This window comes from Sinocyclocheilus grahami, unplaced genomic scaffold, assembly GCF_001515645.1.
Source record: "Sinocyclocheilus grahami isolate Dianchi unplaced genomic scaffold, SAMN03320097.WGS_v1.1 scaffold917.1, whole genome shotgun sequence".
NCBI lineage: Eukaryota > Metazoa > Chordata > Actinopteri > Cypriniformes > Cyprinidae > Sinocyclocheilus > Sinocyclocheilus grahami.
In genome coordinates this window covers 375,037-398,133 of record NW_015506096.1, presented here as the reverse complement: position 1 = coordinate 398,133, position 23,097 = coordinate 375,037, and the positions used below count along the sequence as shown (strand labels likewise).

Here is a 23,097-nt window from a genome sequence, read left to right as displayed (position 1 = left end):
TAGCTGAAAACTGTTTTCAGACATAATTACTTTTATTAGGAAGTGCATTTGGATATATATTTAGACATTATCAAAGACTACTTTTTGTCACAGTTTAGACCTTGTAGCGTCTGGACCAATCAAACACACAATATATATTTTGTTAGCTATATTTAACAAATACTCTATAACCCCCCTCAGTTAACAAGCCATATGAGGACCTGTGGACCCTTCCCCCGAAATGCGTAACACTCCAGGAAGCCGAACAGGCCCCTGGTTCCATGGCAACCAACGCGGATATCACTGGGTTTATTGCCCAGAGGAATGTGTGCAGAGAGACTCTCACTGCATTTTTCATAGCAAGAGGCACAATGCACAGTAGAAATTGACTTTTCTACTAATTAATTCATAGGAAAACCTTTCTTTGAATGAACAGTGTATCCTTCAGGTCCTGGTGTATGTTGTCTTAGATATTTTTAGACTGTTTTATGCAGGCTTATGAGGGAACCACTCGTCCTGTCAATCTTACCTATATATAATCCTACCATGCTTAGTATCTATGAATTCACCTTCTGATGATCTAAACGAGCATGTATATTATATGTTGGTACATAGGCAATATATTAGTGTCCTGAGAATCTTTAATAATTTCGATTTAAGTTCCATATGCAAATTACCATACCATCAAGCCCAGCTTGAGAGGCGGGAATCTTCTCCGACCTTAAAGGTTCCCTCAGGTGTAAATCTGCTGAATATGCAAATAGTTCAATAACTTAATGTTCTTATTTCTCTTCTCTTTAAAGGGTTAAGCTTTAACCCTTTCCTATACAAACTGTGTGTGTATGTGTGTGTTAGACCAGTTTATGTGTTTATGTAGTATGTTAGACCAGTTTAAGTGTTTATGTAGTATGTTAGACCAGTTTAAGTGTTTATGTAGTATGTTAGACCAGTTTAAGTGTTTATGTAGTATGTTAGACCAGTTTAAGTGTTTATGTAGTTAATAAAACCTTACTTGTATCACACTTGACGTGGTTCATTGTTTGCTCATAACTGGAGGCACTTAATCATGCAGATTTATGCTACAAGCTTTTGTAGACTTGTACAGTAAGGAAGTTATTTCCCTTTAACGAAATTAACGTTTTCTTAGAATTGACAAGACAGTTGACCCTGAGAGGTCAGCTAAATATCTACAGCGGATCTAAAATATTCATAATTAATTATAACTAGTTATGATTAATTATTCATATTTCCCCATGAGCTGATTCGGTACATATGTAAGTGGAAGAAAAGTATGTGTCAACACACCATCTCAAAGACATATTAACGTACGTGAAACATGACATTCCCATACATGTGTATTCCCACATATCCAATTTGTTCTTCTTCTGGTTCAGTTGATAATTCAAGAACACAAGCTATAGCTTCAACTTCCAGCCAGCATCACAGCAAATTTAACAAAATTGACTGTAATGTCTTCCTCAACCCAATAATTTCCAATGCAATGGCATGTCAAAGGGACAGTTTACCCAAAAATCAACATAAACTCACTCCCATGTCATTCCATAAATTCTATGAATGTTATACAATTCAGTGGGGTCCAAAGTGGTTTCAAATTATATTTTGTGTTCCAAAGAAAGTCATAAAGGTTTGTAACAATATGAGGGTAAGTACATGATGACATAATTTCTTTTTTAGGTGAACTACCCTATTAGGAAGACATCTGAAAAAGTTGTCTGACCTCAAGAAGTCAAAGATTCAATCTGCAAACAACAAGAGAAAGTGAACATTTGAAGATAAGAGGGAGAAGGAAAAAAGAATGAGAGAATAGAGGAAAAATAGGAAATAAACAAAAACAGAGAGGCAAAAGACTTAGTGAGCACAAAAGTGCGGGAAAGAGAGTCTAAGTTTACTTGATCTTATCGACTGTGGAATGCACATGCTGTCTGAATTCTGTTTACACACACACACTCTCTCCTTTTGGGTGGAATTGATTTCCATTAACTCCACACGTCTTAATCAGGTCCTAATTCTCTCGCTTGGCTGAAGGGAGCCCGGAAGCTCGCCAGTGTTTGCGGAGTGGCAGTAAGAGGGCCGGGGAGTCTCTTCAGGGCCAGGTAGCTGTGTATGTCTTTGCATTTATCTTTCAGCCAGTGTGTATGTGTCAGTTTGCCCAGCTGTCTCTCAGGTCCTGTTCTGATTAATTGGGAGTAAATGAGTATTGAGCTCCCAGACACTGAACACCCATTACACTCCTACCAATTAATAACCCCTCTCTCTAACACACACATACATGTGTGTTAGACCAGTTTATGTGTTTATGTAGTATGTTAGACCAGTTTAAGTGTTTATGTAGTATGTTGGGCCAGTTTAAGTGTTTATGTAGTTAATAAAACCTTACTTGTATCACACTTGACGTGGTTCATTGTTTGCTCATAACTGGAGTCACTTAATCATGCAGATTTATGCTACAAGCTTTTGTAGACTTGTACAGTAAGGAAGTTATTTCCCTTTAACGAAATTAACGTTCTTAGAATTGACAAGACAGTTGACCCTGAGAGGCCAGCTAAATATCTACAGCGGATCTAAAATATTAATAATTAATTATAACTAGTTATGATTAATTATTCATATTTCCCATGAGCTGATTCGTTAAAACCTTTTTTTTTTAATGTTGAGTTCTCTTGCTGGTAAACAGTCTCTAACTGAGCCTTTGATCTCACTCTGTCTGTGTGTGTGTGTGTGTGTGTGTGTGTGTATGTTTTACACTCTCAGTGTTTTATAGTTTAAACCATTTATTGCTTTACAACCAAAGACTACCAGAGGATTCAATGCATATGCCTACTGTGCACTGTTGTAACACATGTTGTCCTGAAGATGGAAGCAAATCCGCTGTAAATGCCCCCAGAGTTAACTACTGCATTACTGAACTTTCTTTGTACTCTCTTTATCACTCAACACTTAACTGTAACCATGGCAGAAAAATAACTGGTAATTTTAAATGTTATGAAGTTGACAATGCCATCACTACATAATTTTTATTTTTATCCATCTCTCTGTAGGTCTGCGATACACCATGGAACTATTCTTCTTCACAAACCACTTTGTGACCTTAATGCAAGGGGACAGGTTTAAACAGTACATGATGACATCCTGAAGACTGAGCAGCACTTTGAAGGCCTATCCAGTGCTCGACAGAAATAAGGTGAACACAGATCTTAGTCTTATCTACTGCAAGGAAGAGTTCAGAGCCTGTTGTGGTGCTGTAGACGTCCTCCAGCTGTTTATAGAAAAAAATCTTGAAGAGGTAATTTCAAACAGAGTGTGGGGTCAATGCATCTTAAGTGGTCCAAAGCCTGATGGTTGTTTTATTACCTTGATTACTTACTATTTGAATAGTTAATTATAACTAGTTATGGTTAATTATTCATATTTCCCCATGAGCTGATTCGCTACAATAATAAACCCACATTAAACTCAAATTCACAGATTAGTGGTACCTTATTGCATGCTGAATTTTTTATGTATTAGCTAAGCAGTGATGATTCATTGTTCACATGGTTGTTGTTACATATCACCTATTAAATGGCTTTCATTCCTGCATTACATTACACCCCTCCTATTTCTTTAGCACCAGCATTTTCACGTTTTTTTTAGTGTAATGGTTCTAATAGACAATTTTTGCACACACCTGAATCAGATGTACGTGTCAATATATTGGATCTGTGTATTAGATCTTGAAATGACAGGAGCCTAATATTATTCAAACAACAAAAGAAAAAGAAACTCAATCAAAGCTTCAACTGAATAACTTTTGCACGATTAACAAGTATTAATCTATGTAATATGGTGTTTTGTTTCATGTTCATGTTTCCCATGTCTTTTATTTTGTAATTGTTTCATGGTCCATGTTAGTGTCATGCTTCCCTTGCCTCATGTCTCTCTGTCTTGTGTATGTGTCATGTTCTGATTGGTAGTCTTAGTCATGTGTCTTGTTCCCCATTGGTTTGTTCATGTCATGTGACCCTCCTTGTTTCCTATAAGTAGCTTCATGTTCCCATTGTACCCTCGTCGTGTATTGAATGTATTTAACCCGCTGTTGGTGAGTCTAGTCTGTTTGTGTCAAGTCTGCTTATGCTATGTCTGTTCAAGTCAAGTCAAGTCTGTGTCTTGGATTATTGTTTGGCTGTTTGGATCACTCTGTAAATAAACTGCACTTGGGTTCTCACTACGCTCGCCTTCAGTGGATTGACTCTTTACAATCTATATTTAATTTATGCATTTAAATAAATTTAATAAGTGGTTTCATTTGATTATTTAATTTTATTTCTGTAGTATTTTATGCCTGAATATACATATTATAAATTTTTTTTTTGACCTACCTAAAAAACTAAAAGCACTGTTGTACTATTGCTTGTAATTTGGTCCAATAGCATATAGATGCATAACTCTTATTGTGCAGTGATAATGCCAACCGGGATGAACTTCTTGACTACTGACCTACCACTGAAACAGGCTCAGTGAAGCTGCTGCAATGAGATTCATAAGCCTGTGAACAGACCTTACAGGAATGTCTCACTTGCATCATGCATGAGTTCAGTTCCACCTAGGGCTGCACGATTAATCGAATGCGATTGTCATGCGCATTTTGTTAAAAAAGCCGGTTCTGTAATCAGCAGGAAATCATCATCACGTGCTTTCAGATGGAGCATAATTTACTACACATAGTAGTTCACTGACAAGTTACGCAAAAAAATCAAAGAAATCATTTGCGATAATGACAGCTGTTTGCATAGCTTCTCAGTGAACTACGGCTCTGTGAAGTAAATGCTGCTCCATCTGAAAGCATGTGAAAATACTACATTTAATAACATATTTTTACTCCAAACTCACTTCATAATGTCAGTCGAGTGTTTGAAATAAATCCTTCTGTGAGATGATGTGGCTTCTTACACAGAATAAGGCACGCAACATATTTCATAGTATTTAAGCAGTGATAAAGGCATTGCATTATAAATATACTTTATTTTAATGAAAATTATAATAATAAGAACTCAGATAAACCATATATTGCCATAGTCGTGTGTTTATTAGTCCCGTTGAATCAATGAAAGCAGTTGAATCTTCTGTTTATTCAGCTGCAGCGATTTTCTGGGTTTCTTCTGTAAGGCGTATTTGGAGTTTCAGCGTGAGAGTGCCCTCTGGCCTTTGGATGGAGATTTACTGCTGATCACAGAACCGTGCTTCACTGAAAGATATGCATGACAATCGCAGCTTCTGTCGAATCGCGATCTCGATTCCATTTCGATTTATCATGCAGCTTCTACCCCCCAGAAATATGGTCTGTAGCCTTGGCCAGGTAAGATTCGAACTGCCAGACACCTTTATGGGCCGGAACTTCTGCACTCACTACTGCATAAGAGAGGACTTCTCATTAGGACTTCTCACAAGTTAATCATAACCACCAAACTCTTTCCTTATGTTTAGACAAGGAATGCCATTAAAATTTCACCGCTGTATCATTCTTCAAAATCTGAAAGGAAGTTCCCATAGTGTCAGTTACTGACACAGCATTGAGTGAACCTATAAAAGGGAACCCTAGAAAATGCTGTCTAAAAAAGTTTTAGATGGAGTATAGCAAGTGACACTGCAGGTGAACTTTCCTAAGGGTATGTGCTGTCTCTTGTTTTCTCTGAAGCTGTTTAATGCCAGACGTACAAGGTGCGATTTGTGCTAGTATAGGGCCTTGCAAATGATTTGTTCATTGGGAGAAATCATTTAAATTGTGGATGCCATTTAGTCGACTAAATACAAGTCAGCGAGAAGAGGCTTAGTCAACCAAAATTGTATTAGTTGGTTTGCTGCAGAAAAAAAAAAGGTGAAGTCACGCAGTCCATGATAGACAGATCAATAACGGCTGGTCCTTGCGATAATTACAGTACATCAGGCAGGAAATAGGTTTCAAATGTAAGCCTATCATCAAACCTCAAATATGTAAGCAGTAGCAACTTTATGGTGCATATTCAAGAGTGTGGAAGCTATTAATGTGCTTACTGCATGACATGGAGGCATTGGCGTCATTGCTTGTTTTTTCCCTGATAACAGCAAAAACAAATGAAAATACTCTTGTCATTTTTGCTCATACAGATAAAAGTAAGACATCATTCTAAACTGGGTCTACTTTTATTTGTGTGAACTCACAATGTCAACAAAATAAACTGTGTTTTCTGCCATCTCCGTTAACTGGAAGCGCGTCACAAATATTAACTGAAACTCAACATATATGGGACATGTCTTGCCTCACAGGCATGTAGATATCTATAAAAGCTTGCTTGACATATATACTTTTAAATGAGCCAATTAAAATAGAAAACAAATACTCTCTAATTAGGTGATCTGAATGAATGGCAGCATCGTCAGCTTCATATTCGACACCGATTCAGAAAACTCTAGTTTATTAATAAATAATTAAAATACCTCCTTGCTAGTTTTTTCTGACACATACATAGTCATTACTTTTGCCAGTGCTTTGCAGCAAGTAATCAAATTAATTTAAATGTGCGATTAGTCGACTAATGGCTTAAATGAACAACTACTAGTCGACTAGAGAAATCTTTAGTCACGGGCAGCCTTAATGCGCATTGTCATGAATCCTGTCCATGGACTTCCGTTCGATCGCCACCAGAGGTCACCCTTCCGTTACACTGACTCTCGCACTACACAAACTGTTACACATCACCCTGGACTAAATTTCCCATGCTCCATTGCACTAATCACAAGCTCATCTGAAACCAATCACACACAGCTGCTACCAATAACACACACTATATAAATCAGTCTCACACCACCATTCAATGCCGAGTATTGTTTAGCGTTTATCTCTCATCTAGTGATAGCTACTTTACGGAGCCATTCCAAGTTTCTGAATCTAGTATAGCCTTGCTCTTAGTCTGTTTACCCGTGTCTTGATCCTTGCCTGTTATCTCGTTTTGTCTGATCTCTGCCTGCCCTGAAGTTTATAGCCTGTTCTGGAATTATCCTTTGCCTTGCTGTTTCGGACTGTGTTTGCACCTCGCCTGGACTCTAGCTCGTCTTGTGGATTCTCCGTTCGCCCTCAGGATTACGTTCGCCGGAGATTGACCATGCCCGTTTACTGGACTAATCTTGTGTCTTGCCCTCAATATACCTGTTTGCCATTGTTTGACCTATGCCTGTTATGACCACGTCTCTGTCTAATAAAAGCCTGCAGATGGATCCGCACTTCTCATGTCTCGTTCGCCCCGTAACACGCATACACTGACACAAATTCACTCTCTAGTGTTTTTGTTGAATGGAATAACCATGCTTTTCTCTGCTATTCACCAAATCATTTGCACAGCCATCTCTTTATTTTCTGTTTCCATCTAAAGCTATAGCAGCAACAATGAAAACTCCAATCTCTGTGGTTAGCACAAAAGATTACGCAATAAATGCCGGCTCTCCATGCAGTCATGCGATGTATCAACTGCTTTGTCACGATTATCAGGTTATCTGACTCGTAACGTGTGGAAAGGCCCACAAACTCCCAAGTGTCTGAACTTGCACCGTGTATGCCCAGCTTAAGACTCAACAGGATTGCATGGCTCTGGAATTTTTAAGTCTTTTGAATAAGGAAAAGTTGTGTTCTCACTGTCCATAAGCCTCCAGTTGAGTAATGGATCGTAGACAAAAGCCTCCAGCACGGCCATGACACTGTCCCTGTGTTCACGAAGTACTTCCATCACCGTGTGACATGTAATCCGGTAATTACCATCCAGTCCGGTCACCTGAGAGGAAACACGACTTCAATAAACTCATAATTTGCTGCTTATTAATAGCTAGTATGGTAGTTGTTAAGGTTTAGGTATGGGATAGGATTAAGGGATTTAAAATATGGTCATGCAGAATAAGACATTAACATGTGCTTTATAAAGACTAATAAACAGCCAATATGCTACTAATATGCATGCTAATAAGCAACTAATTAATAGTGAGAAGGTCCTTAAAGTGTTACTGGCATTTCTTGGGTCAATGGATATATATCTTTTTGTAAATCATTCCATTCCTTTTTTACTCACAATTTGTACAGTGTCCCAACTTTTTTGGAATTGGGTTTGTATATTTGTCTTCTTTTTTTTTATTTTAATTTTTTTTTAACAAAAAAACTCTAGAAAGGAGTGGCTTCACAACAACTCTGTGACTGTTCTTGTATTGCCCAGCCAGAGCCCTGACTTAAACCCCATTGAGCATCTCTGGAGAGACCTAAAAATTGCTGTCCACCAACGTTTACCATCCACCCTGACAGAACTGGAGAGGATCTGCCAGGAGGAATGGCAGAGGATCCCCAAATCCAGGTGTGAAAAACTTGTTGCATCTTTCCCAAAAAGACTCATGGCTGTATTAGATCAAAAGGGTGCTTCTACTAAATACTGAGCAAAAGGTCTGAATACTTAGGACCATGTGATATTTCAGTTTTTCTTTTTTAATAAATCTGCAAAAATGTCAACAATTCTGTGTTTGTCTGTCAATATGGGGTGCTGTGTGTACATTGAGGAAAAAAAATTAACTTAAATGATTTTAGCAAATGGCTGCAATATAACAAAGAGTGCAAAATTTAAGGGGGTCTGAATACTTTCCGTACCCACTGTATATATATATATATAAGTAGTAATGTTTTACTTTTTTTATTATGCAAACAAGGAAGACTATTTACATAAGACTAACTAATACCAAGGCAAACAAACATATTTGGTATCACTGTTTTTCCCAGTATCTAGAAAAGTTACTAGTTAAGGCATGGTGAAAAACATTTGGGGCTTCAACACTCCAAATACACTCGCATGCAAAAGACTATCTTACCTCCATGGCATTGGTTAACATTCGGGTTAATCTGAAAGGTATTTTCTCAGGGAATTTTTCTCTTGTCATTGCAACCTTAAATATATATAGAAAAAAATCAGACGTGAACAAACAAAACTACTGTATGTTGCTTATTTTTTGTTGTTTATAACAATAATAAAAAAATCCTACCTCAAAACAGTCCCCAAAATCAATATGCAGTATCTTTCCACTGAGCCTGTCCAACATCAGATTGGAAGGATGCCTGTGGTTGGAGGAAAAAAGATAATGCATGATCAAATTAATGAATGAATAAACTAGTTTGATAAGTGTTGATAAAAAATAAATAATTCCAGTTTAGTTTGTACCTGTCCCCAAGCCCTAAGATATAGCCAACCATGGACATGACAGCTAGTGAGCGGGTGTAGTTGGTTCTCCTATCAAACCAAACCTGTATGAAGAGGTAGCCATTTTTATTTAATTAATTAAAATAATAAAATAATGAAAAAGTAATCAATTGAATCTCATTTTATATTTTTTTCTTAAAACAACCACATTTCTATAGAGACAATAGTAAATATATCTATAATGGTATAAATTTCACCACTAACAGAAAAAGTGACTCAGTACATTAATCAAACAATGATATTTTGCATAGAGTAAATAAAGCCTATTTTAGACAATTCCAGAAAAATGAATGTAACACTAAAGAAATCTCACTCTGACTACTGTAATAGATTAAATAAATGAGAAAAAAAATCCTCTTTTTTTCCTCAAAGAAAAACTTACAAAAATAGGCTTAATGTTGTTCATGCAAAATTAATTTTGATAGTGTACTTTAGACATTCTGCTAACTATAAGTAACTTTGCAACTACATGTCAACTAGCAGTTATTAGAATACACTGTCTGCTTAATATCTGCTAACAAATAATTTTTATGGTCCTCAACAGACATTCTACTGACTATAAGTAACTTTGCCATGTCAAATTATTCTACTAACCCTAACCTAACAGTTTACTAACAGTCAAGTCACCTTTATTTCTATACCAATTTTTACAATATAGATTGTGTCAAAGCAGCATCACAGGGATAAACAAGAAAGAGCAGAAGGAATTATGGGAACTCAGCTTTGGATATAATTCAGAATAAGACAATAAAAGACAATAGTCTCTTTATTTAGCTCAAGTCAGTTAAGTTCATAATACTCTAATGAAAGTTACTTGACATGTAGTTGTCAAGTTACTTATAAAAAGTTCGTAGAATGTCTAAAGTGGAGTATCAAAATAAAGTGTAACCCTCTATAGACACATCGACAATAGAACATCTATTGGCTATTTTTTTTTTACAGTTATATATATACAGTTGTATATATAATTAAATGTTTTAATATTGTGTTTCATTTTAGACACAATATTGTCTGTGTTTGTCAGCAATGAACAACGCCACAGCGGAACTGTGTAAACCAGCATTTTTTAATGAATCAATTACTCAATTAACCATTCATAAAGACAGTCACTTGCTTTGTTCCTGAAATGAAGTGACTGCTTAACGAACTGGTTAAATAAATGACTCAATGATCGACTTGGCACTACCTAACTGGAGGCTTTAGTTTCATAATTAAAGCATTATTTAATTTTTTTATTAATATTTTAATGTTCAAAAAACGATTTTTAAAACACATTTTTTTCATAGCATTATCTATGCAATTGTCATTTCAGTTTAAATATATCTAAATGCTGCTGTAGATGCAGCTTCTGTGCTACTTCTGCAGTGCAAAAATGGATTTTGTTGATACTGATTTACTTTGGTTATGGTGTACAGTGCCGTATTATTCTAATTTAATTGATTGATTAAATGTAAGATTATGTAAATGTAAGAAGATGTTGCATACATCTAATAAGGCTAACAAAAATTGCCCTTATAAATGTATCAGTTTAAGACAGAAAATATTGGCTCACAGTGGAAAAGTAATTGAAGAATATGAAGAATAAGAAAAGCTGTAGGAGTCTAGTCAACAACAGGCCTAAACCAGCCAAAGTACCAGCACATATATTGCAGCATACGCACTCAGCAATATTGTCTAATTAAGAACATATTGCGATTGCATTAAAAAAAATTAGGGGCACTATGAAAATGTGTTTTTCCCTTAATAAAGGGACACAAGGAGACATTTACAAGCAAAATGGTTTAAACAAGTCCAATAGGTTTTTGAATATTTATGCTTTAAACTTTATGCAATAATTATGTAATTTAAATTTTTCAATAATTATGTAATTATATACATACTCATACAAATACTTATCACTTAAGCATATATATATATATATTGTCATCATAAAAGTGTGGTATTCTTTGATTGCGAACTGCTCTGAAACCACGAGCCTGTAGAACAGGGGTCGGCAACCTTTTGGCCATGAAGTGCCATTATCAATCAAGCTGTATTTATACAGTACACAATCATTTTTAAATGTTCAGATAAAATAAATATTTCTGGAACATATATCTTAAATATTTCTGGAACATTTTTCATAAATTGTTCTTTAAAATTGTCAAAATCTTAAAAGTTTGTTTATTTTAATGTGAACATGACTGTGTGTGTGAATGTTGTTCACACAACACCGTCATTGTGATTCGTGTGTGGAATGTTAAGAACTGACTGTAAACTGACTTAAAAATAACCAGCATTTATAGCAGCAATTTATTAATTGTTAACAGCAACAAATGCAGAATAAACTGTAAGCTGTAGAACATGCAAGAATGCAGCGTTCAGAGTTTAAACTTGCAGCACTCATATTTAGTTAATAAAATCCAAGCCTTTTGAAGTTTAATAATCACATTAGACTGTATCGTGTATCTGCATTTTCGCCCCCAAATTTAAGTCCTCTCAAAATTATAATTAAGATGTTTGATATACAATTGATCATATTTAGGACATTTTAAGGACCTGCAGGGACGTGTTTTATTTGCTCATGTGCTCCTAAATGCTTTTTACAATTCACCCACATCTATTAGAGCTATTTGACTTTGGTGAGAAAATAAGCTTAATATACAACACAATTTTTTGGATGAGAATGAAAGATGATGATGATTTCAAACCTCTGAGCTGGGACTCTTCAGCCAGAGCAGTTTGGCCAGGTCATCTCCTGCTGTATTGTTCACTGCATGCTCAAACACCTCTACCTTCTCCATGAGAGTCAAGTGATCATAGTCAGGTGCCATCTACCATAAATGACACAGTTTTAGCCAACACTTAATTGAATGGGTTATTTAGGAGATCAATTTTACTTCATTTCTTCACATCCTCCCACACCATCCACAGTTAGTTTTGTTGTGCCCATGACATAATTAACTTGTGGGAACATAATAGGCTATGATGTGACCAAGAGGTAATGACATTCTTATGTCTTGGCCATGAGATCCTATGTTAAGGGCACATTCACATACATTCTTTTCATGTGGCAATCTAGGATAATCAAAATGAAGACATCAGCATTAAGACACTGCTAATATTATTATATTATATGAGATGCATAGATATCTCAAAAAGGTATGACAAAGGCTACTTTTTTGGACAAAACGTTCGTGATAATAAATCTTGCTTAAGAGAGTGTGCAGTTATCATTTTTCTTCATTACGTTTACTCAATTAACTTGCACCTCAAAAAGGTGTGTGTTTGTTTTACTGTTCTATTAAAAAAAAAACATTTTTATTAATCTCATCCCGAAGTCTTTTAAACCCATTCACTGATACATTAAATGAAGGGGGAAAAAAATATATAATAAATATGATATATACAAATATTAAACAACAATAACAAAACTGATCACTGAACAAAAATGCTCATATATATAAATTTAAACTTCATTTGAATGCTGTGGCAGAGACTAGGCATCTATACACGGCATGCAATATAATATATATAAATATAATGTAATGTAGTATAATAATATAATATAATACAACCATGCCTCAAATGCAAAATTGACTGTCATTCTTAATCCAAAATAAAATTTAAAATTAATATTCTCCCTTTCTGATAATCCCAGGTTGCTATGGTCACGCAGGTTTGTTTACACATTAAACTTGTGGGCAAGAGAAAAGGATGTCATTACTTTAACACAATGATCTCACAGCCATGATAATCACATTTTTGCAAATTAATATTTTGTGGAGTTCACTGATGGCGCTTTTCCACTGCATGGTACGGCACGGCTCGTTTTTGGGGGGTTTTCCACAGTGTATGGTACCTGGTACTTTTTTCAATACCACCTCGGCTGAGGCTCCAAGCGAGCCATACCGTTACCAAAATGTGACGTGTAAACCCTGCTGATCAGTGATTGGCCGGAGAGAATCGTCACTACCTGCGTAATTGAACTTGCGACACGAGACACTAGACCCGTTAGATTAGATCCACATGCTGAGAATGAAGAACACCATTCCATCGATATGCTCCACTGTTGTGTGTTTGTTTGTGTTGCATTTACGATGATGTCACGGCATTAGAGGCGGCGCAACTATAACGACATGTCTATAACCACTCTTAAGCGGTACTAAACTGCAGTGGAAACGCAAACCGAGCCGTACCATGCAGTGGAAAAGCGGCATGATTTAATATGACCTGGTCACAACAAAAGTAAGCATAACAAACATGTCCCTTCCCAGGCAATTTTTTTTAAAGACATTAAAAACTATAGACAAACTATGTATATTTTATTTATATATAAAACTATTATAAACAAAAGACAAACATTTGATTTCTTTCTAAGTAAAAATGTTCAGTTTTGAGTTTGACTAATGGCAAACAGGAAGCTGTATTTGGCAGGTTTGAGACATGTTACCCTAAGCATGATGCGATGTTCAATGTTGAGTAGGATCTTCTTCTTCTCTCGGTAGTCTCGAATCAGTGCGTGCAGCGTGTCACAATGAGGAACCCAGCCGATCAGACCAGAGTTGGTGGAGAGTGGGATCACAGCATAGCGCTGAATACTGTTCAAAGACACATTCAGTAGAGGAAAACAATTCAAAACGTGAGCCACAAAATTTGAGCATCATAACCTACCAATAGAACTGGGTAATATTTTGAATCAGTTTTGAATAAGTAGTGCAATTAGACTAGTCTCATGCCTAGTGAGTATGAGAGCATTGTATATCATCCTCCACAAATATTAGATCCCTTGGTAAATAATGGGCCATACAATTTTTTATTTTTAGCTATAAAAATAAAAATCTTGAAAATTCTAGAGCAAATGAATGTGAAATAATTTAAATATATTTTCCCTAAAATGTGTGCCTAGAAATTCTTATGAGTAAAAATCTAACTGAAGTATCTTTTGATTCACATGCTATGTTTTTAAGTTCTCCTGAGTGATCAAAAACCTAATCTTAAATTTAAACTTCACCTAAAATGCTAAACTATGATTTTCTGTTTTACTGGGTTTAAATATGAGGCCATATTCCTGTAGTCATCACTATAAGAAAGTCCTGAGAACAGAATAATTACTCTATGTGAGACAACAGGTTGAGCTGCACAAATGAAGAGATGGCTACAAGATATTAGCTCAATCTTTTACATTTACATTGTCATTTAGCAGACGCGACTTACAAATGAGGACAATAGAAGCAATCAAAACTAACAAAAGAGCAACAATAGAAGCAACAGCAAAGTTTCTGAATGTCAGATCAGTTCTAGATTCCTTGCCATATGTTGCTCAACCTTTTTAGAGGAGAAGATTCAGAGCTTGTGATGTTTCTCATTTGTAGGTTGCTTCGGATAAAACCTTCTGCTAAATGAATAAATGTAACAAGTATGTTGTATGAGGGAGTGCCAGAAACTTAAGTTTTTAAAAATATTTGACATTAATAGTTAGATTTTTGTGAATATTTTAAAATACCAAAAGCACGAACATCAAAAACATTTATACATTATTATACACATTCGTTTTGCTCATATTCATGTCATATTTTGCTCAAGGTGGAAATATTTGAGGAGGCCACTATAATACCAGCTCTGCTCAGCAGGTAGCACTGTTGCTTCACAGTGAGAAGGTTCTTGGTTTGAGTACTGGCTGAGCAAAGCAGTACCCTGAGAAAACATGCCAGCACAGAGAAAAACAGGCAAACTACACATATGTAGGGTTCCTTGCCTATCTGTGTGTAGTTTGCATGTTCCTCTCTGTGTTAGCAAATTTGCTCCGGTTTACTCCACCATCCAAACACTTGCAGGTTAGGTGGATTGGACATAATACAATTTTTCATAGAAGTGAGTGTGTGACTGTGTCCCAGCACTGAGGTTTCACGAGTTAGTATTCAGTGGTGGGATGCATCTGGACATCTGGCGTAAACTTCAGTAGCAAAAACGCATTAAAGTTGGTTCAGGTCATTTCAGTTCAGGTCATTTTTGAGAATCTTTTTAATTTACCCACTTCAGGGAATAGATTCAAAATGTTTATTCAATTCAATGTTCACTGAAGTCCCTGCATGACATTTTTTATGCATTAAAATGTTTTAGTGAAAACATACTCATAAGTTTGCATATTTTTTGCAGATTCTGCAAGCTGTTTATCACTTTAACAAATAAAAGGGGTCATAAAAATATTATGTTGCGGGTCCAGCATTTCACATTAAGGAACTTATGCACAATTATTACAACAATTCATTGATGTTCAAGCAGGCAACATACTACATTAAGAAAACTTTTGATGGTCATGATGATTTGTGTAAATAGTTATTTTGTCTTTTGAGAAATATGTAAATAACTTACTGTTACAAAAGTTATACTTGATAAACAAGTCTAACTCTTGCAACACTTATATAACTCCTGAAGGGCAGTAGAGGTTTACATATATGCCAGTAATTATAAAATGCAAAATACTGGTCAATATACCAGCCACGGCAATACTGTATATTGGTTAACTACTGATTTGTACTGTATTGTACTTCTTGTGTCAAACATTCTGAATCTATTTAGCATTGATTCCACTCATCAGAAAAACAAAACTATCTTCTTAAGTTATTTTAGAAAAAATACACAAGATATCAATATATTATTTGCTTTAGCTATGTCTTGTTTGACTGACATAATTTGTTTCAAAGAATGACACATTCTGAGATTCTCTGATGCCTGAATACAAGAGGCTTGCCTCAGATTCTTGCGCAGGGAGGCTGGGTCATTAGCCAGTAGAGTGTTCACTAAGCCAAAAAGCTGCATGACCCTCTCGTCTTGCCGTAGATCCTCATGACCCTTCAGCAAGAACATGAATTCATGACCGTTGCTACCTGCAGGACGCAGAACAGAACAGAGAAAGCTTTGTCTCACCATACCAACTGTCATACATGCATTCACATTCACAACCAAGATTACAACATGCGTTTGTATGGAAAAAAGACAATAAAATGAAATCCTCATTTTTAAACCTTTTTGCGATTTTTTGTTTGTGTCTGTTGTTCATTTTTCATTGTCCCTAGTATTTATGACAGCCTATGCGAAACAGCTCATTTTCACTTGGCTCTTACCCATGATGGTGAGTTTGCGTGGCCGCTGTTTGGAGGTGATGACCTGCAATGAGGGAGCAATAGACTGAATACGTATGATTGGCTGATTGGGGTCATATGTTCCGGGCACGGCCAACTCCAGATCACGACACATAAGTAGTTTTGGTGAGACGTACTGAAGCTCTAGAGAAGTGAGCTGTGGACAAAGAAATATGCATGATACATAATTTTATGAAACATCACTAAATTATATCCTGACAGAAATAAGTGGTTATTTTTAAAAGTGCACACAGTTTCACAGCTGATATCGTATCAACAGTGTCAGATATTTATAACAACAAAATATAATCTGGTAATATATGTCAGTCTTCATCCTGAAAATATTCTTTCCATAATTTACCTGCTATTAGTTTAACCCGCCACTCATGTGAGTTTGATTGCTTTTACCATTGTAAAAATGTGCTCATATTCTCTGTTCCCAATCTCAAAGGAAAGTGACATTTAGAATTGTTAAATTTTAAAAACAATATTACAATTTAGGACATCATGATTTATGATATTGCTGCAGGCTGATGTAAGTGATCTAATGACTATTCTGAGCAAGAAACGCTACTGGCAGACCTGTGGCAGCTGTTTGGAGATCCTGCGGAACACGTGGTAGTACAGGTCCCAGGCCTGCGTCAGGTCCTTCACGTTACCTGATCGCATGTACTTTCTGCACCAGTCCTGCGCCTCCATCAGGTCTCGGCCATAAGCCTGAAACCACAGCCACAGTTATAAAAAGGAAAGTTAGCTCAAGTCACCATTATTTATATATCGTTTTATACAAAAGAGATTGTTTCAAAGCAGTTTCACAGGAAAATAACAGAATCAGTAACTTTTCATCAAATATAAGGCAAATCCAAATTCTGCTGTGAAGCAGCTCTAACAAGACAATAGTGTCATTATACAGCTCCAGTCAGTTCAGTACTGATTTAGTTCAGTTCAATAAGTGTCAATGTTGCAAAATTGGTCAATTATGAACAAATGAGATTCAGCTATAAAGCACCTTTATCAAAGATCTTAGTGTCATTATTCAGCTCAATTTAGCTCAGATTTATCCGTATTTGTAGATTAATGTTATTCAATAAAATTTTGCATTCATCTGCTTGAGGATCAGAATACGTCACACTCGCATTAGGTGAGAAGGAAGAGTTGTAATCTGTCTAGTGTCTGAAACATGATTATTTTCAAACCGCTATAAGCATTATGAACGTTCTTCTTGTAAATGTGTTTCGGAAAGTGATGCAGGTTGACACACAGACCAATCATTATCCACTTCTATATTTATTGTGTGCAAAACCATGGATTGCAAAATTTGCCGTTTAAGAAAAACTTTCATAATCATTTGTTCTAAAAATGGCACTGGTGTGGATTTAAAATATCAAGTATTTCTACATTTAATATTAATACCACATTCAACATTCTTGAGGATTACCAAAAAACTTTTAGATCCATTTTACTTCAATGAACAAATGATAATTTAACCTTCATTACTGAAATAAAAAAATAAGGCTTTTAGTAACTAAATCCACTTCACTTCACTAATTACTCTTTAACAGCGATGCTATAGAAATAAACAAAGCTACCACAAAAACAGAAGTGCAAACACCATATTCTAAAGATGGTCACGCGCTTGTTTCTCCGATGCAAAAGGTCTATACTGGAGATGTTTACACATCGTGAGTAGCCTATAAAAGACTGATGAGCTGTTTGTCACTTTAGATGTCCCTGACAAGGGCCGGAGTGAGGCCTGTTTTCAGCCCAGGAGTTCAATGCACAAGACCATCCCCTCATTTGTTTTAACAAGAATAAACAGGTAAATGCATAATAAACTTTCACATACAAACATTCTGCAATCACATAGGCACAGCTGAAAAAAACTGCACACACAAAAAAAATAATAAATTCAAATTAATTATAATGAAACCCAGGCAGCAAGTATGGGTTATGCTCGTTCTATGAAATATTACATTATTTCTAAAAATCTTGTCTTGATGACTTTTTTTTTTATTGCCACAGGTGGGGGCAGAGATTGCATTAAACATTTTTTGGAGGGTTTAAACATTCCGAAAGTATTTTTCTTTAAAAAAAACTGATGGATAATTAAAAATTATTTCCTGTGTTTGTCACAATGTGCTCTCTCTGACAAGTGACATGAGAAAATTACCCTTTTTAATGCATACCATGTAAAGATGTGGATTAATTAGTTTAGTTATAGTCACGCAATAATGTAACACACATGGTTTTTCTGTGTGTGAAGTATGGAGAGAAACTAGGGGAGAAATGGGGGATTAATATATGTCATATAATAATATTTATTATATATACACACCTGCCACGAAGAGCTGTGCGATCATAATGCATACCATGTAAAGATGTGGATTAATTAGTTTAGTTATAGTCACGCAATAATGTAACACATGGTTTTTCTGTGTGTGAAGTATGGAGAGAAACTAGGGGAGAAATGGGGGATTAATATATGTCATATAATAATATTTATTATATATACACACCTGCCACGAAGAGCTGTGCGATCGCAAGCAGTGGGGTTTTGGATGTGTGCTCGTACACCCTGCTGCTTGCGTGTACTGTACACAGCTCTTCGCTGCTACTAAAAAAAATACCTGCAATTTGACACTTTCCATGTGTCTCTCACAGAAAATGAACTAGACACTTGCCGTGTAGTAATGCTGGCCCAATTTATGAGCAGCCCACTGGGAAATTTTCCCAATTCTCCTGATGGCCACGACCCTTAGAGCAGAGCTAATGACAAGAAGCCCAGAGCTAATAACACCTTTGATTGAAACTGTGGTTACTGTATTTTATACTTTAATGGTTTTATTTGCATTTACAATTTTAATTAATATATAAAAATCTAATAAATTAAAAGAAAGGTCAAATTGATTACAAAATTGCCTACTGAGGCTTTTAATTTTAGTGTTTTAAGACCTTAAGCAAGAACAATACTACAGGCTACAGAATCTTCTGACCAAGTAGTATGTAATTTGAAATGCTTGTAGACCAGAATAATGAAAAGAGCTGTTAGAATTTGTAATTTAGTGCAATGTAACACTCTGATTAAATATTTTAAGACAATGCATACAATTTTTTAAATATATTAACTATAAAAAATTCCATGATTTATCCATGACTTTAAAGATTTTATTAATTTCAATTACTTTCCTTGGAGATAAGAATTTTACAACTCCCTGATTTTCCATGAACATCTAGTATTTTTTTTCTTCTTTTAATTAATAATAGGCAATGAAAACATATTTTGTAAGAAAATGGAAATGTACAGTGAGTAATTATCACTGAACATTAATGCAAAGTCCAAAAGTCTAAATAATTCTTGGTATATAGCGATATATATATATTTTTTGTAGCCTGTTTTGTTCGTATTCTTAAGAATCATTAAGCAATTAGATGAAAATTGCAGTGAGCTACTATATTTTTTAGGCATTTGGTAAAACAGGCAATCTCTATAGTTAATGTTACATAAGCACATTCTGAATAATCCTAATGAACTACACTGCATTTACAGTGCGTTCATTTTGTATAGTCACTTTTGGGACATCTTCATTGCTATTATGACATGTGATATGCGTAACATGAACACTGTAAAATGAAATATTACCTGATATGCACACACAATTTATATAAGAAGCCATGTGTTACTTCTCTACTCTCTTATGTTTTTTGACATCTTTATTCAGTGTTAACCTTCAATGTACAATGCACTTTCCTGAGAAAACTAAAGAAAAAAATATCAGAAGATCCTCAAAACATTGGGTTACAAACTTACCTGATTGAAGGATGTTTCTTTCAGAGTTTGCGGCCCTCTCTCCATCATGGCATGAAGGGGCTCCAGGACGGCAAACATTCCCTTGACATTCCTCTCTCCAAAGTACAGACGTGACGCCTCCTCCAGCCCCTCGTGCCACATTTCATGCCACAGAATAGCCACCCTGATCAGCTCCTCACTTACCTAAACACAGACAGAAACAGTGATATATATGGGCCATATGCTGCTTCTACTTGGATTCATTTCTCTTTCGGATCATAATTGACCCTTGGCTAAACCCTGCCTTAAAAACATCACTTATCAATGCTGCTACTGTACCTTAGTGACTGGTAGCTATCACTGTCACTGTCACTATGTTATCAGACCAGCTTTTGCTCCTTTCGGGTGTTTTTGTATTTCCATTAAGTCTCATCCTCGGAAGGATCTGTGTGTTTAGTTAAAGGTCATGGGACTGAAATGTTGCTTAAATTTTGACCATTTTTTGCAAGTTGGAATAGTGCGCAAAACTTTTTTTCCTAAAGAAGTTACGGTAACACTTTCTACGAAGCCCGTATTTATAATACATTATAAGGGCCCTTTCACAACAAGAACAATAACTATAAAGATAACTATATTAACGTTGTGGCGAGTATCCCGAGTCCAGATTAGCGTCGCCCTGGAAACGCCGCTGCCACACTGATCACCGACGCACAACACCTGTGCGCGATGAGTGGCGCACCTGGAGCTCGTTCCCGCTGGCCTTAAAAGCCAGGAGAAGAGACACCAGCGGGAAGGCACCCCAGAGCTCCAGGCGACATTAATGCTTGTTGCTGATTGTTCACAGACTCCGAAGGCACCCTGGGAGAGGGATCTGCACCACGGCACTTCACCCCACGAGCACCACACTGAGACGGGCACCGAGCACCATTCCTCAGAGCACGTGTGATCAGTGTGTTGGCAATAAATCACCCTCCGGGGCTCTTTCTATCCGTACCGAGTCTGTGTTCTCATTCACCCATATGGTGGAGAATGCAGGCATAACAGGTGAATTGAGACACAGACTGGTACCGCCAGGTGGCTATAACGATATCTGTGCTTCTTCTAGGAGAAACCGCTCTCTTCCCCCGGACATATGGAAGAGGTCATCTGCCGCCTAACGGAGCTCTTGGCCTGCCAGCAGCAGTTTACAGAGCGACTGGCCGCCCGGCAGGAGTATACTGACCGGGTCGTGGAACAGCTGCAGGCCAGCGTGGCGGGGCGCCTGCCCCTCCCGGAAGCGCCGGTCAAAGCGTACCAATACCTCGTCCGGTTGACCGAGAACGACGACATCGAGGCTTACCGCCACACGTTTGAGGTCATCGCGGCCCGGGAGGGGTGGGTCCAGGAAGAGTGGGCTCGCATCATCGTCCCCTTTCTCACCGGAGAAGCGCAGCGGGCCTATTATGCCCTGAGGGCACCCCGGAACGAACAGTATGACGAGCTCAAAGCCAAAATCCTAGCCCGGGTGGGTCTATCGCACATGGGGGCGGCGCAACAGTTCTATCAATGGACCTATGATGACCGGCGGCCAGTGAGAGCGCAAGCTGCGCAACTGGCCCGGTTAACTCACCTGTGGCTTCTCGCGGGGTCCCCGACCCTGGACCAGGTAGCCGAGAAAGTACTTATCGATCGGCTGCTATGGACACTGCCCCGCCCGCTGAGGCGCCCGGTCAGTATGCGAAATCCCCAGGACATCCACAGGCTGGTGCAGGCGGTCGAGCTGGCGGTGGCAACAAATGCCCGCGAGGCAGGGGAGAGAGCGGGCCTGGCGCAGGGTGATGGAGCGGCGTCCGCTCGAAGGTGCACCGCGACCAGGCAGCAGACCGGCGGTCCACGACTTGACGGATGAGCCAATGCCCACGGAACCCCCGGCCCCGACGGCCCGGGCCTGGATGGCGGGGTGTTTCCTGCACCAGGACGGACTTTCCCCGGGCCCCAGCAGGATGGTAAAACTGGAAGGGAAACCCGTACAGGCCTTCTTGGGCTCAGGCACCCTCGGGCAACCGTCCCTGGTACGACCCAGGCCCGAGCAGAAATCCCAGTTGCCGCTGACGTGTGTGCACGGAGACACCCGCTATGTACCGGCCCGTACAGTGTGGATCTCAGCGGAGCCCGGGGCCTGGGCCATCGAGGTGGGCATTGTGCCGGATCTCCCCATACCTCTGCTCCTGGGACGGGACTGGCCGGGGTTCCAGAAGCTCCTCCTCGGACCCAGGACACCAGGCTGTACCGCCCGGAACGGGCCACGGCGACCCCGTTGGGGACCGCCCAGCCCAAGGCCGGTCTACCTAGCGACGGATAGCGAGAGGGAGGGTGAGTGTCAGCCCCCTAATCTACCATCGGTCTACCTTGTAGATGTTTACCCAGGTTACGGCCGGGGGCTCGTTCGGAAGGGAACAACGCGAAGATGACCGCCTGCGGAACTGCTGGGATCAAGTGCGCCGCATTGATGAGGTAGACAGGCTCCGGGGCCCCACCCCCTCCCTCATTTCGAAATACGCAGTGGTCTGCTGTACTGTGTCGCCCACAGGCGGGGGGAGGACAAATTCCTCCTGGTAGTGCCTACCACCAAGACGGAGACGGTCATGGAGCTGGCACATGGCCACCCGATGTTGGGACACCTAGGAGTCGACAATACCGTCCAGCGCATCCGGGACCATTTTCACTGGCCCGGACTAGAGGCGGAAGTGAAACGGTTCTGCCGTAGCTGTCCCACCTGCCAGCAGACGTCTCTGTGCCGCCCTCCCCCCAGCCCGCACATTCCACTACCCGTCATTGATGTGCCCTTCGAGCGGATTGGGATGGATCTGGTAGGACCGCTGCCGAAGTCTGCCCGGGGACATGAGCACATCCTGGTTATCCTAGACTATGCCACCCGGTACCCGGAAGCCATTCCACTGTGAGCGGG

At 38.3% G+C, this 23,097-nt stretch overlaps 1 protein-coding gene across 1 annotated transcript in view; it reads right to left on the bottom strand.

Annotated features, from left to right (window-relative positions):
- The window catches only part of LOC107564227 (serine/threonine-protein kinase mTOR), a 181,439-nt gene that overhangs the window by 8,230 nt on the left and 150,112 nt on the right, over positions 1-23,097 (bottom strand). Inside the window, exons 44-53 of the mRNA XM_016249242.1 lie at positions 20,172-20,354; positions 16,946-17,080; positions 16,346-16,520; positions 15,973-16,108; positions 13,672-13,819; positions 11,930-12,052; positions 9,201-9,283; positions 9,025-9,097; positions 8,854-8,928; positions 7,646-7,781 (exon numbers count right to left, since the gene is read on the bottom strand). Coding sequence (XP_016104728.1) covers positions 7,646-7,781; positions 8,854-8,928; positions 9,025-9,097; positions 9,201-9,283; positions 11,930-12,052; positions 13,672-13,819; positions 15,973-16,108; positions 16,346-16,520; positions 16,946-17,080; positions 20,172-20,354 — 1,267 coding nt within the window. The remainder of the gene's footprint in view (positions 1-7,645; positions 7,782-8,853; positions 8,929-9,024; positions 9,098-9,200; positions 9,284-11,929; positions 12,053-13,671; positions 13,820-15,972; positions 16,109-16,345; positions 16,521-16,945; positions 17,081-20,171; positions 20,355-23,097) is intronic.